The sequence below is a fragment of the Eleutherodactylus coqui genome, chromosome 4 (genome assembly GCF_035609145.1).
Source record: "Eleutherodactylus coqui strain aEleCoq1 chromosome 4, aEleCoq1.hap1, whole genome shotgun sequence".
NCBI lineage: Eukaryota > Metazoa > Chordata > Amphibia > Anura > Eleutherodactylidae > Eleutherodactylus > Eleutherodactylus coqui.
The window spans coordinates 290,541,310-290,555,438 of NC_089840.1; the positions used below are offsets into that span (position 1 = coordinate 290,541,310).

The 14,129-nt window shown below is 44.7% G+C and overlaps 1 protein-coding gene across 1 annotated transcript in view; it reads right to left on the reverse strand.

The window, feature by feature from the left end:
• Positions 1 to 14,129, reverse strand: part of LOC136626755 (alpha-2-macroglobulin-like protein 1) — a 237,447-nt gene that overhangs the window by 48,714 nt on the left and 174,604 nt on the right. Inside the window, exons 22-27 of the mRNA XM_066601761.1 lie at positions 9,146 to 9,275; positions 7,168 to 7,393; positions 6,814 to 6,940; positions 5,481 to 5,602; positions 4,893 to 4,944; positions 4,010 to 4,093 (exon numbers count right to left, since the gene is read on the reverse strand). Coding sequence (XP_066457858.1) covers positions 4,010 to 4,093; positions 4,893 to 4,944; positions 5,481 to 5,602; positions 6,814 to 6,940; positions 7,168 to 7,393; positions 9,146 to 9,275 — 741 coding nt within the window. The remainder of the gene's footprint in view (positions 1 to 4,009; positions 4,094 to 4,892; positions 4,945 to 5,480; positions 5,603 to 6,813; positions 6,941 to 7,167; positions 7,394 to 9,145; positions 9,276 to 14,129) is intronic.

Genomic DNA, 14,129 nt, shown 5'->3' on the forward strand with positions numbered 1-14,129 from the left:
CTGTCATTGTCCCTCGTTCCACTATTAGGGGTGACCGACTGTCGTATGTGATGGCCCCCCAGACCACCACACCAGCAGGGGGCAGTGTGCTGCTCCACAGCAAAGGCAGGACTAAGGCATTCACTAATTCTCCAGACATAAACTTTGCCATCGTTAGCGCCCAAACTAAACCTGGATTTGTTTCTGAAGACAATTTGGTTCCACTCTTTAGCTGTCCATTTTTGTTGTTTATGACACTCCTACAAATGGAGGTGGCAGTGGGTGGATTTTGAAGACAATACACGGAATGGATGCCATGAGACCAAATGGCCTTCAGCCAAGCACTTGGAAATGGCTCCAACAAACACAGGGGTGTAATTATGGCGCCCCCTGTCTCTGGATGGCAGACAACAAAACAGTTGGAGCTGCTGATGCTTGTTGGACGATCAGATAATCCTCTGTACTGGTGGTCTTTGGAGTGCGTCCTGATCCTAGTCATCTTGTGTACATGTCCTTATGCATCCACTGGTCCCAACACTTCCTAATAGTCTGGGCAAACGGCCCAGATGGCAGGTAATTCACTAATACGACCATCCAGCTTCCCACATCCCATTAATGCACCCCCCTCTGGTAACGGGGTGAAATCTCTTCTCTGCGTCGTAGAGGCGTCTAGTGGTCAACAAGCTCTACAAGTGGAAGAAGAGGTCACTACACACAAGGGGCCTCCGAGAGCCTCTTATAGGCCAAGGGGGGAACCACTTTTAGGGCCTCAGGAGACTCGACCGTTCATCTAATCATCACAACTCTCATCATTTACAGATCTGCCTGAGATGGAACTGCATGCCGGGGTCTGCACCAAATCGACAACGTCTTCTGGGGGCGGGATGGTTTTGACAATGAGTACATTATCTTTATTCTGTCGGTCAGTTCGATTACAATGCTAACAAGTTTATATAGTTCTTTGTGCAGCACTGCCTAAGAAAATGAATAATCTCAAAAAAAAAAATTCTTTTGTCACCTTCTGATCCTTATAAAGGCCCCTGCACACGGGTGGAAATTCAGCGTCAGGATTTCCCACAGAATTTCCGCCCATGGCTGCCTGCATAGGATTGCATTAGATAACGCTATCCTAGGTATACGGCATTGATTTGTCTGCGTAAAAACATGCGCGGTAAACAAATCGCTGCATGTCCTGTGTGGGTCTCGCAGAGGCCCGCACTGAAATGTCAGTAGTGACGGGCCGGCTCCTTTCTTCACATGTGTTGGCTGGGCGACAGCTGGCACATGGCGCAGAGAGGAGATGCCGGGAGCGGTTAAGCCTCGCAGTGGGATCCGACCCGGCCGTCTGCAGGCGGGCTAACTTATTATTTTTCCATTGTAGAGCGGCTGATTTTTGTCTGAGGTCAGCTGCAGTTTTTTTCTGTACAATTCTCAGGTACATATGACCATTTTAACTATTTTTTTGTAAAATTTTTTCTTGGAGATGGGGTGATGAAAAGAGTGCATTTCTGGCATTGTATATTTTCTTGCACCTCGCGGGGCTAATAATGTGCCTGTTTTGATAACTTGGACTTTTATTCATGCAGCGATATTTATTTGTACATTTCCTAATCTATTTATTTTATCTGGAAAATGTTTATTTTTTTATTATTAATATTTTTTTCTAATATTTTTTTCATTATTTATTTTACTTGTTTTTACCTTGACTTTTAGTCCTCACAGGGGACTTGAACTTCGGATCGCTTGATCGCTTATGCAATATAATGCAATACTATGGTATTGCATTACACTATATTTTAACCCCTTAGTGACATTGCCTAATTTGGATCTAAAGATGCAACAAATTGTGGGGGATTTTCATCTTCCCTTTAGAAACCATAACTTTCTTTTCCTGTTGACAAGGCCTATTGGACACACCATCAGGGGATTTGGCCTCCAATACCCCCCTGTATGCTGACGACACCCAGCTATACACCTCTTCCCGTGACATCTCTGCACCTTTCCTCCAAAACATCACCGACTGTCTGTCCGCTGTCTCTAACACCATGTCCTCTCTCTACCTAAAATTAAACCTCTCTAAAACTGACCTACTGGTATTTCCACCCTCCACTAACCGACCTCATCCTGACATCTCCATTTCAGTGTGTGGCACCATAACTCCTAGACAGCATGCCCGCTGCCTTGGGGTCATATTCGACTCTGATCTCTCTTTTACCCCCTACATCCAATCTCTCGCCCGAACATGTCAGCTGCACCTCAAGAACATCGCAAGAATCCGCTCTTTTCTCACGGTGGACACGCTAAAAACGCTTACTGTTGCTCTCATCCACTCCCGGCTCGATTATTGCAACTCGTTGCTGATCGGCCTCCCCTGCACCAGACTCTACCCTCTCCAATCCATCCTGAATGCGGCAGCCAGGCTCATCTTCCTGTCTAGCCGCTACTCGGATGCCTCTGCCCTGTGCCAGTCACTGCACTGGCTGCCCATTAAATACAGAATTCAATTTAAACTCGCTACCTTCATCCACAAAGCCCTCCACAGCACAGTGCCCCCTATATTGTATCCCTCATCTCAATCCATCACCCAGCCTGGGCTCTCCGCTCTGCTAACGAAACCAGACTGAGCGCACCTTTAATACAAACCTCTCATTCCCGCCTCCAAGACTTCTCCAGAGCAGCACCGGTCCTCTGGAACGCACTACCAAAGGATACCCGAGCATTCCAGGACTCGCAGAACTTCAGGCGTGCTCTAAAAATGCACCTCTTCAGGGAGGCATACCGCATTCCCTAAATAAACCCCTCTGTACTCTGCCTGATAACATGCTCCCTGACCTACTGACTGCAATCCCTGCTAGCCATCATAAACCGCTCTTGCAGTCATACTGTTTCTGCCGTCACACGGCTAAATGTCTGACCATTGTCTGTGTATAGCATCGCTCACTCTCCACCCCGCCATACTGTGCACATCTCCAGACCCTTTACCTTCTGTATCACCCCACTACTTGTAGTATGTAAGCTCGTTGGAGCAGGACCCTCACCCCTGTTGTTTCCATCAGCTGATTACTATGTAACCGTGGTTCTGTAATTGTTGTACTTTTGTCTTTCTGTATCCCCCCTGTCTATATAAGCGCTGCGGAATATGTTGGCGCTATACAAATAAAGATTACTATTATAAGGACTTGTTTTTTGTGTGTCGAGCTGTAGTTTTTATTGGTACCATTTTCTCGGTACATTTAATGTATTGTATAACTTTTATTACATTTTTTGGAGTGAAGGGAGAAAACTCTCCTCAGTTCTGCCATTGTTTTTATTTTCTTTACAGCATTAAACATGCAGCATAAATTACATGATTTTTTTTTTGCAGGTTGATGCGATTATAACAATAATTTTGGTTCAGCTTTTTTTTAACAACATTTGCTGTGTACAGTAAAACATGTGTTCAGTTTGTTGTACATGTTGTCACTCGTGTCCTGACACCAATTGTGTTTTTTTTTTTTTTTTTAAACAAAAGAGGGGAAGAGCGCAAAAAAATACTTTTCTTAATACATTTTTATGTCCCTGTAGTGGACTTGAACTTGCGATGCTATGATCGCTCTGATAATACACTGTACTTCTGTACTGCAATGCATTATCAGTTATTACAGTGATCACAGGCCATAGCAAACGCGGACATCACTGACTAGTATCTGGTTGCCATGGGAACCCATATATATATATATATATATATATATATATATATATATATATATATATATATATATGTATATATATATGTATGTGTGTGTGTGTGAGAAAGGGAGAGAGAGAGAGTTACTTAGAGCATTCCCCTGTGGAGGACCTAAAATACCTGTACATTACATACAGTATATTGATTTCAATGAGAACTGTGTAATGCTACATTTCTCCTGTAGGGGAGCTGCAGAGAAAAGGAACACTCACTGTCAGGCTCCTCCACGGATTACAACTGATCACTGGGTCGTCCCAGCAGCAGAAAACCCCTTTGTCACTTTTACCATTGCTCTGTACTCACCACAAACACTGAAGAAGTTTTTATGTGACCCCGGAACAGATGAGGGGGGGTACTCAAGCTTCACCTTCTCTGTTATAGAATTACCTAAAACAAAAAAGTTTTGTTATGTTGCTACAAATGTATCAGAGTGCTGATGATCAACAGTGCGGGTCTCAGATATTCTGTGCTAGAAACTGAAGGCAGAAGTCTGAAGCACAAGCAGATCAGGGTCCAGGAAGAAGAGACTGCAGAGGAAGAAGAGACTTCAGAGGAAGAAGAAATTCAACAGAGTAGCTGCACAGGAAGAAGACACTGCTCAGGAAGGAACAACTGTATGCATCAACTGCACAGGGGAAAGAGACTGAATATAGATGAGCGAGTATACTCGCTAAAGGCAATTGCTCGAGCGAGCATTGCCTTTAGCGAGTATCTCCCCCGCTCGAGACTGCAGGTTTGGGTGCCGACAGCAAGCACGGAGCTGCGGGGGAGAGCGGGGCGGAACGGAGGGGAGATCTCTCTCTCCCTCTCCCCCCCCCCCCCCCGCTCCCTCCTGCTGACAGCCGCTACTCACCGCTCTCCCCCGCCGGCACCCGAACCTGCAGTCTCGTGCGGGGGAGATACTCGCTAAAGGCAATGCTCGCTCGAGCAATTGCCTTTAGCGAGTATACTCGCTCATCTCTAAGACTGAACAAAGCAACTGCACAGGGGAAAGAGACTACACAAGAAGAAGAGACTACACACCCTGACTGCACAGATGGAATAGACTGCACATAACAACTGTACTGGAAGAAGAGACTGCAACCTGTGACTGCAGAGATGGAAGAGACTGCACAGGAGAAAAAGGCTGCACACAGTGACTGTACAGGAGGAAGAGGCATCTAAGTAGATATCTTCTGAGGATTACCATCCATGATCAGCAGAGAGTTGTGAGTCTTCTCCACTACAGTCCCCTCAGGCTGAAAGAAAAAAAATATCAGTAAATCATCTTTAATGCTGCAGTTCTGTGGTGACTAACTTGGAGAAAGTGACAACAGGAAGTGCGGCCATAATGGTTGCCACTTTTGAATGGTATTTTAGAGTCTTCTGAAGCGCTCTCCTTCTGTCAACCTGCTCAATGTCCACCAAAGTGATAACCTACCAAGAAGGTAATTGATTAGTGACAACCAATATGGCCGCACTTCCTTTTGAAACTTTAAAAAAATGGTCACCACTACTGAATAGAAAAAATGCCCATAATGCACAACAACCGGAGAGTGGCTGCAACTGTAACTTCTCATTTACTCATATATGGAAGATGACGGCTTCTCGTTGCGCTTTGTGAATATCTAGTGTCTATAGACACAAAGGCCAGCGGAGGGGTGACATGATGAAGAGGCGCCTCCAGGTGGCACCTTCCGCTCATCTCTATGCCTGCACAGCATCTATGTGACTGCACAACTCCTTACTAGTCCAGCATGAGACTCGTCACGGCCATCCCCTCCCGGCTACTCACCACCACCAGCACCGACTGGATTACTACATCCCTGCGGCCCTTCTTGGGGATCACCGTCTCCTTGCCCCCGCACAGCTCCTGACTCTTCACAGCTTTAGCTATCACGGTAATATTCATTTTTCCTGGAATATGAGCAAAAGTCAGTGATATCATCATCAGGGGTGGGGCTGTGATCAGTGATGTCATCCTCAGGGGCAGAGTTTTGACTACCTGTCAGTCATGATATACAGGCTATATTAAAGGATATTAATGTAGTGTAAGGTGTGCAAATCTCATGTCTGATAATCACATATAATCATATCTGTGATGAGAGGGGTTCCTAGCATAGAGCGGGTCGCTGACAGGTTTTTAACTGGGGAGTTCTACAGCTGTCATGTTAGGTGGACTCCACAGAGTTGATCCTGGGGACACTGTATAGAGCAGAGGGTGGTCCCTCTCTGAGGGTCTAGCTGAGACCTGGGAAAAAGGAAGGTTACGGACTCCAGGACATACAAAGAGTAGTGGGCCCGGTCACAGGGTTGGCACCAAGTAGACAGAGGTCTGCTACGAGGGATCCATTGGACATGAATATACTTTTTTATGCTTTAAATGAGTGCAGTGACCGGACACATGGAGGCAGAACACAACAGAACCTCATTTTAAGCTACAAATTTGAAGTTTGAAGAGACCCCCTGTTGATAGGCTGTCTAATCCATCTGTGGTCACAGCCAGGATACCGGGCCATGATACAGTGCTATGTCAGAGGGTCTGGTACAGCAATCAAACTAGCACAAATTACAAACTACTATGGGGTTTACAAGGTAAAACTATTAACCCTTTCCAATCCAATTTGTATCCTGGTTTTCCTAGGGGGCTTACTCTTTTTCTGCTGGTATACAATGGCGCCATATGCTGGCTAAAGCCAGTACTGCATGAGGTGACACGTTGGATAGGCTCCGACAGCAGGGAGGCTGGCAATATACAGTAAGAGAACCCCGATGGATGTCTTCCAACATCAGAGCTGTACAGCCTTAAATCATACGTCAGACAGTGGATTGGAAAGGGTTAAATCCTCACCAAGAGGTAGGACTATGACAGCATCTTGGACATGATACACAAGTTGATTATCAGCAGTAATAGATGAATCGCAGTTACGGTAGTATACGATGTGCGAATCTCATGTTTGATCGCATGTAATTATATCAGTGATGTCATCACCAGGGGGCGGGGCTGTGACTACCTCTCAGACATGATACAGGGGCTGGTGGTCAGCAGTTACAGAGGTTGTCACTGTAGTATAAGATGTGTTGATCTCATGGACATCGTTGCATGTAGGATATACCCATATTCTTACCTATTATACTTGGAGTCACAACCCAAGAAACTGTCTTTTTCATCCCTCCGGGAACACAGAAGACTTTCTCGCTGCTTTTGCTGTTCTCAGTCTTGAAATGCTCAGAAGATGGAAGAGAGGCTGCGATCTGAGGGGTAAACAGTCATATATGTACATTAATATAGAGTGATATAGGGTGATATTAGGAGTTACAGACTGCAGGGAACAGACAGTATTGTCAGCCATCATTAATAGTGTGGACACTCCTGGATAGAACCGTCTTAATGGAGTCACACTCCGCATTCTGTCTCCTTGACCCTGGTTTCCTTCACTTTCATGAAGTCTCCAAATGTCTTACAACAGAAGAATACTTACCATCATCGGATCAGTCTGGTAGTTGAACACAGAGACTTTAAGATTGAAGCTCTCTCCTCGCTTCACGGAGTAAGGAAGGGTCGAATCTACAAAGAACGGCTGGAAGGCTTTGAGAGAAACTGGCTGAGAGAGACCGAAACCTCCAGGTCCAACACAAAAGGTCTGGGCGCTCCACTCCGTGATGGTGTGAGGGACGCTCACCGACATCTCAGCAGAACCATTGTCCCTGCAGATAATGAAGGGAGAACATGAAGAACCATTAAATGTCCAGGTCTGATGCGACATAACTAGATTACGTGCTCAATGGGCGTCTGACAGTCATAGCTAACCCTGCATTATCTCTGGAGCCCCGTTTCTGGGATAAAATTGGAACAGAAGAATGGTCTGGGTGGAATAGAGACTGTTACAGCCATCGGTCATGAGTGATGACATCCCCTACCTTCTCCTGTTGTTGGTCATGGCCAGTTCTATGTCTCTTGTGTTGACTACAGCAGATGCCGCACCGCATGTCAGTTTCCTGGTCCTCATAGAGTGCACATGTGTGACCAGCTCACCTCTTGAAGATCAGTGCACACCCAGGTTTTCCATCCCTGGCCCACCCAGACAAGTCTCTGGCTATTCTAGACACCCTTCCATGCTAGCAGGTGTCCGAGGAATTACTCTGACAGTGTGCAAAGGTGTTACGGTGTTCTGTCTGCTCTTCTGGTTTTGGTCTGCCCTACTCAGCTTTCCTGACTTCTTCTCTCCTGACCATGTTTATTTTGTCTGCTCCCTGCCCTGGCCTCAGCCTCTCTCACCCCTATGCAAGTATTCTACCTTAGCTCTGTTCCATGACCACGTCTCCAGCTGCACCCTCCGGTATCACGTTATGGAAAATCGTGTGCAAGAATTTCACCTGTTCTGACTTAGGTTATGTTTCCCGACTACGTTTCTGTTTACAACCACCGACACTGCATTATGGCAGTTCTGACTGCGCTGTGTCAGCAGCGACATAACTGAGACTATTACTGAGCTCTCCACAGTAGAGACCAAATCCTGATTGGTGTGGGTAAGGGGCAAAAACCAGGGAACCGCAGGTAAAGCCTCTAGACCTAAGCTAAATCGGTTTTGTCGCACAGCGAGCCAGCATCCACTGACTTCAGAGTGGAGTAATAATTAGTTCCATCCCACTAGTAATATCACACACACAGGTCTTAGTAGAAAGTGTCAAACATGTTATGTTCTTATACCATAACAGGAGCAGTCAGACTCCGTGGGGATCAGAGCTGCCGCATGATGCCAGATGTGATGTCAGCATTTAACTTCAGCCTGCCGGGGGTGTAGGTGTAGCTGAGCCTTCTGCATGAACTGCATAGGTTGTCCCCATCATGATTGGCTGATTTCAGTCTGCCTCTTTTACCTGATTGGCCGGTCTATTTTCCCCACCTCTAAATAATGACTCAGTATTTTACTGCTGCTTTTCCATTGTACTTCAAGATTGGAAACCATATAGGAAGGTGAGTGAAACCAGAGCTGATGATACAGGTAGCTCATCGTAGGCTGAGGCAAACCTCGATCTCCAGGAGTGAACCCTACATTGATCGGGATTCCATCTTTTCTGGCAATGGTCTGCAGCCAATGGTTCTGTAGGTGCACCCATGGAAAATAATACTTCTCTGCACTAATGGACCAGAGCTATGGTCTAGTCCCCCTCATACTTCCCGATGACCTCTATGTTCCTGACATTACAGAAACAGGTCTTACACCTAATTTATTTATGGACTTTGATCAAAATAACAAACCCCTTCATTTCTGAGGTCCTATGGTCAAAAACTGCATCCCATTCCTGTGAACCCTTAACAAAAGACCAGACCAAGGATCTACCTGTCCACTTGGTACAAACAACAAGGACCTTACATGATATTTCCAGGTAGGTTTGATGATAAGTTAGATAATTACATGGGAATAAGAGGGAAATGTTTGGGTCTGTAATACTCACGGCATTTTATGCAGTCCCCACAGCCAGGTCTCGGGGAATATAGTGCGAGGCTCCGAACTGCTTCCACCATCATCAGCCTCCGCAGCATCAGCTAAAGTCTTCAAACGGTATTTAGCTGCTGAAGAAGCATCTAGACGAATGGAGAACAATTGTCACTCATCAAGAGGAGATTCACCAAGGTGTAGTATGTGGGGGAGATATCAGGAGGGTCAGTATATAAGATGTAGTGTGGATGATATATAAGAAGTGTCAGTATATAGAATGAAGTGTGTGGAGGTTATATCAGGAAGGTCAGTATATAGGATGTAGTGTAGAGAATATATCAAGAGGGTCAGTATATAGGATGTAGTGTGTGAAGGATATATCAGGAGGGTCAGTATATAGGATGTAGTGTAGAGAATATATCAAGAGGGTCAGTATATAGGATGTAGTGTGGGGGATATATCAGGAGGGTCAGTATATAGGATGAAGTGTGGGGGATATATCAAGAGGGTCAGTATGTAATATGTAGTCTATGGAGGATATATCAGGAGGGTCAGTATATAGGATGTATTGTGTGGAGGATATATTAGGAGGGTCAGTATGTAGGATGTAGTGCAGGGGATATATCAGGAGGGTCAGTATATAGGATGAAGTGTGGGGGATATATCAGGAGGGTCAGTATGTAGTATGTAGTGTATGGAGGATATATCAGGATGGTAAGTATATAGAATGTAAAGTGTGAAGGATATATCTAGGGATTCAGGATATAGTATGTAGTTTGTGGAGGAAACTTTGAATATTTCTTATGTTCTTGCTCTATAGGAACTTCTCTAGTCTCACTAACAGTTGAGGGTGACAGATTTACCATATTCTCTTTGCACGACTTGATCCTAAATTAGTTTTTCTTTTGAATGTGAACATTATCACTTTCAGTATACATTATGTCATCGGGAGTTTCAGTTTTCTGCATCCACCACCAGCCATCATATGTAGGCTTAAATTCATGCAGGGGACTACATAGAGAACTGGAGAAGAAATGATGTGTTGGAGTTTTTGCTAAGTTGCTAAGGATAGTGAAGGAGAGATCCTCATTAAGTAGGGGGAACAGTCAGCTAGGTTCAAGCGGCCAAGGTCTCGGATGCTGAGGATCACAATTGAAAAAAACAAAAACACACAAGCCAATGGTCAAGATGCAGGACCAGAAATAAAGTGGTCAGCCATAGTAACTGATTGACTCCTACTGTATATCTAATTGACATCCCTTCTAAATGGGAGGTCACCCATCACTGCGCTTAGCTTTGGATTTGCAGAGACCATTGGAAGTCAAGTCAATTCTACAGTCTAGATGTGATCTTCATGAAAGAATGACTCCCAAAAGTCTATTGTTTCAATGTGAAAAAGCTCCCTACCTTAACAAGAAGACCGGATGAATAGGCTGCTGATCAAGGACATCAAGGTCTTTGGAATGTCAGGAGAAACAGTTAATATCTTGTCTCCAAAATTGCAAGTAAGTGTTCCATGGAAGGCAGTCTGTAGCCAACTATAAGGTCTGGTTGTATCTGCACAATGAGCTGCTGACTGGAACTCAACTAATGGATTCATCAATGCTGAGAAGGTACAACTGTACGAGAAAGACTGTAATATGGTTTGTGAAAGCACAAGCAAGCTCCCGCTTGTGAGAGAAACCATAGTGTCTGCAGAACACCATCTTGTTCCCCACTGCATATTCTAGCTTACTTGACACTCGTACTTAGATGTTTTGTTCAGAAAACTAGGACAATCATAAGATTACAAGACCTGAAGAAGAAGGCTGCGATGGACGTTTGCTCACACAAATGTGCAGCGAGGCTGCTGATTAAGAAATGTACTCTGCTCAGGAAAGAGTAAAACAGATGATAAGGAGTTATTTATTTGATCTTCTGTACATATACAGTATGTCAGTCTTAACTAAGCTCAGGAATTCTTATAGAAGACAAATTAAGGATCTCAGACAGAAACAAACAACACGTGACTAGAGAAGAGTTTTTCTCAGAGACTGGCAAGTGCTGGGTTTTAGTAATCAATAATAAAGAGGCATAACAAGTTATGTATATATATAGTCAGGTAACCGTTAGCCTGGCTTCAATGTATTTGCCTGAAAGGACTATACATACTTTGGCTTGTTAACAAATAAACAGAATCATTTGCAATTTCCACAAATGCTGTGGGATCTGTGATTCTCCGAGCAGTTTGTACTAACTCTGATTTAGAACAGAAGAATATACCTGTAGTGCTCTGCGCTTGACATACACATTGCATATTATCATCCCTGAGGCCTGTCATGAATTCCAAACAATGATATGGCTTGACAGAGCTCTGAGATGAAGGAACTGAGAAGAGGGAAGTTAAAAAATCTGTAAGACACTAGAAGTGACTAAGAGGATATAATAATAGTAAGAGAATATAATAAAGTGCCCATAAGAGTATAAAAGTGTCCCTAAAGGTATATACAGTAATAGTGCACATAAGAGAATATAATATTGTCTCTAAGAGAGTATAATAATGTCTAAGAGTAAAACAGTGCCCCCACTGTAAGAATACACAAATGTGTCAAAAAGTATAACAATGACCCTAAATTAATATAATAGTGTACCTAAGAGACTGTAATAGCATATTTAATAGATTATAAAAGTGTGCCAAAGAGAGTCTAATAGCTCCTCTGCCGTAAGAGAGCATAATAGTGCACCTTAGAGGATACCATTGTGCCCCCAAGAAAATATAACAGTGTACCTAGGAGGGTATAATAGTACTCCTAAGACAGTACAGAATAACAGTGCAGCTAAGTGAATATAATAGTGTCCCTCAAAGAATATAATAGTGTGCCTAAAAGAGTATAATAGTGCATCTACTTTAACAGAGTGTAGCAGTGCATCTAAGAGTGTATAATAGTGTGCTGAAGAGAGTATTATAGTGCATCCAGGAAAAGTATAATACGGTAGTACGCCTAAGAGAGTAAAACAGTGAACCTACTATAAGAGAATATAATAGTACACGAAATAAAGTATAATAATGCCCCTAACAGATTATAATAATGAACCTAATAAAGTATAATAATGCCCCTAACAGATTATAATAATGAACCTAATCAAGTATAATAATGCCTCTAAGAGAATATAATAGTGAACCTTACAATGTAACTCACCATCATACTGTAATTGACTATAACACTGTACCCTTTAAACAAAGTTAGAATTTCGCGATTGAACTGTTTACAGCTTGTAGATAGATTCTTATAGTATCACAATGATATTCTGCAGAATTCGGCTACTGAAGGCATCCTTGTGACTCTCCAGCTGCTAATTGACTATAACTCCCAGCTTGACAGTATAAGGTCTCATGTCCACGGGGGAAAATCAGGCCCGCCGCGGATTCTCCATGCAGAATCCGCAGCGGGTCCCTCCTTTCCCGGGGACATGAGGCTGAAAATAAGATTAAACTCACGTGTCCGGACACTGCGCATCTTCCCTCCGTCGAGGCCGGATCTTCTTTCTTCGGCCCGGCGGATGTGCTCGGCACGCCGGCAGCGCTGGGCACATCCGCCGGGCCGAAGAAAGAAGATCCTGCCGCGACGGAGGAAAGATCCGCAGCGTCCGGACAGGTGAGTTTTAATTCAGGTACGAGTGTTCCAGATGGCTTCCATAGGCTTCAATAGAAGCCTGCGGGAGGTGTCCCCACTGGAGACCCGCAGGAAAATGGAGCATGTCGCGTTTTTTTCCAGCACGCGGATCTGCGGCTGAAGGGAAAAATGACATCCGCAGGTATTTAACTACCTGCGGGTGTCCAATGCATCCCTATGGGGCGCGGATCCGCGTGCGGGAAAAACGCTGCGGATTTTAAATATAAATTATTATAAGGCCGAAGAGAGAGTTGTACTTTCCCAACAGCTGGAGAGACACAACGTGGAGATCACTGATCTACTGGACAATGATAAAGTGTGTAGGAAGAAACTGTTCTTGTAATGGAAGTATTGCATGATAACTTATCTTCAGGTACTACAGATTCATTGTCCAGAGGAAGAATCGAAGATGTCTACAAAAACATCAGAGTACGTGATGTTTACATCTGCAGACTCGGTATAATTACTATATATTGGCATAGAAGAAGTGAGGTCGTATACACTGCTTTTCTTTATAAGACTTTGTAGCCTTTGTTTTGAAAAGTCTAAAAAATTATTTGAATAAAAGAAAAGTGAGAGGACACAGCGGGTCTGAGAGGACACAGCGGGTCTGAGAGGACACAGCCGGTCTGAGAGGACACAGCCGGTCTGAGAGGACACAGCGCGTCTGAGAGGACACAGCGCGTCTGAGAGGACACAGCGCGTCTGAGAGGACACAGCGCGTCTGAGAGGACACAGCCGGTCTGAGAGGACACAGCCGGTCTGAGAGGACACAGCCGGTCTGAGAGGACACAGCCGGTCCTAGAGGACACAATGGGTCTGAGAGGACACAGCGGGTCTGAGAGGACACAGCCGGTCTGAGAGGACACAGCCGGTCTGAGAGGACACAGCCGGTCTGAGAGGACACAGCCGGTCCTAGAGGACACAATGGGTCTGAGAGGACACAGCCGGTCTGAGAGGACACAATGCGTCTGAGAGACACTTCACCCATCAGCAGGAGATAAGTAACGTCATATTCTAGAGGTGCGAGGTATAAAACACAGGCAGGGGGGAGAAAGCATCGCACCATCAATAAGTAACACACCATGAGCCATGAAACCTCCGCCCTAACACTGTGTTGGTCCCTCTCTGACCTGTTGAGGCCCGGACCCCACCAGACCTCTGAAGTGTCCTGTGGTATCAGCAGCAGATTCTGTAAGTTGCTAGATGTGGCTTCCATAGATTGGACTTGTTTTTCTCAATGGGATGAGATCGGGGAGAAGTCATCACCTTCATCTCTTTGTCCTGTTCCTGAGCAGTTCTTGTAGTGTGGCTGGGTACATCCCGTCGAGGACACTCTCATTAGCG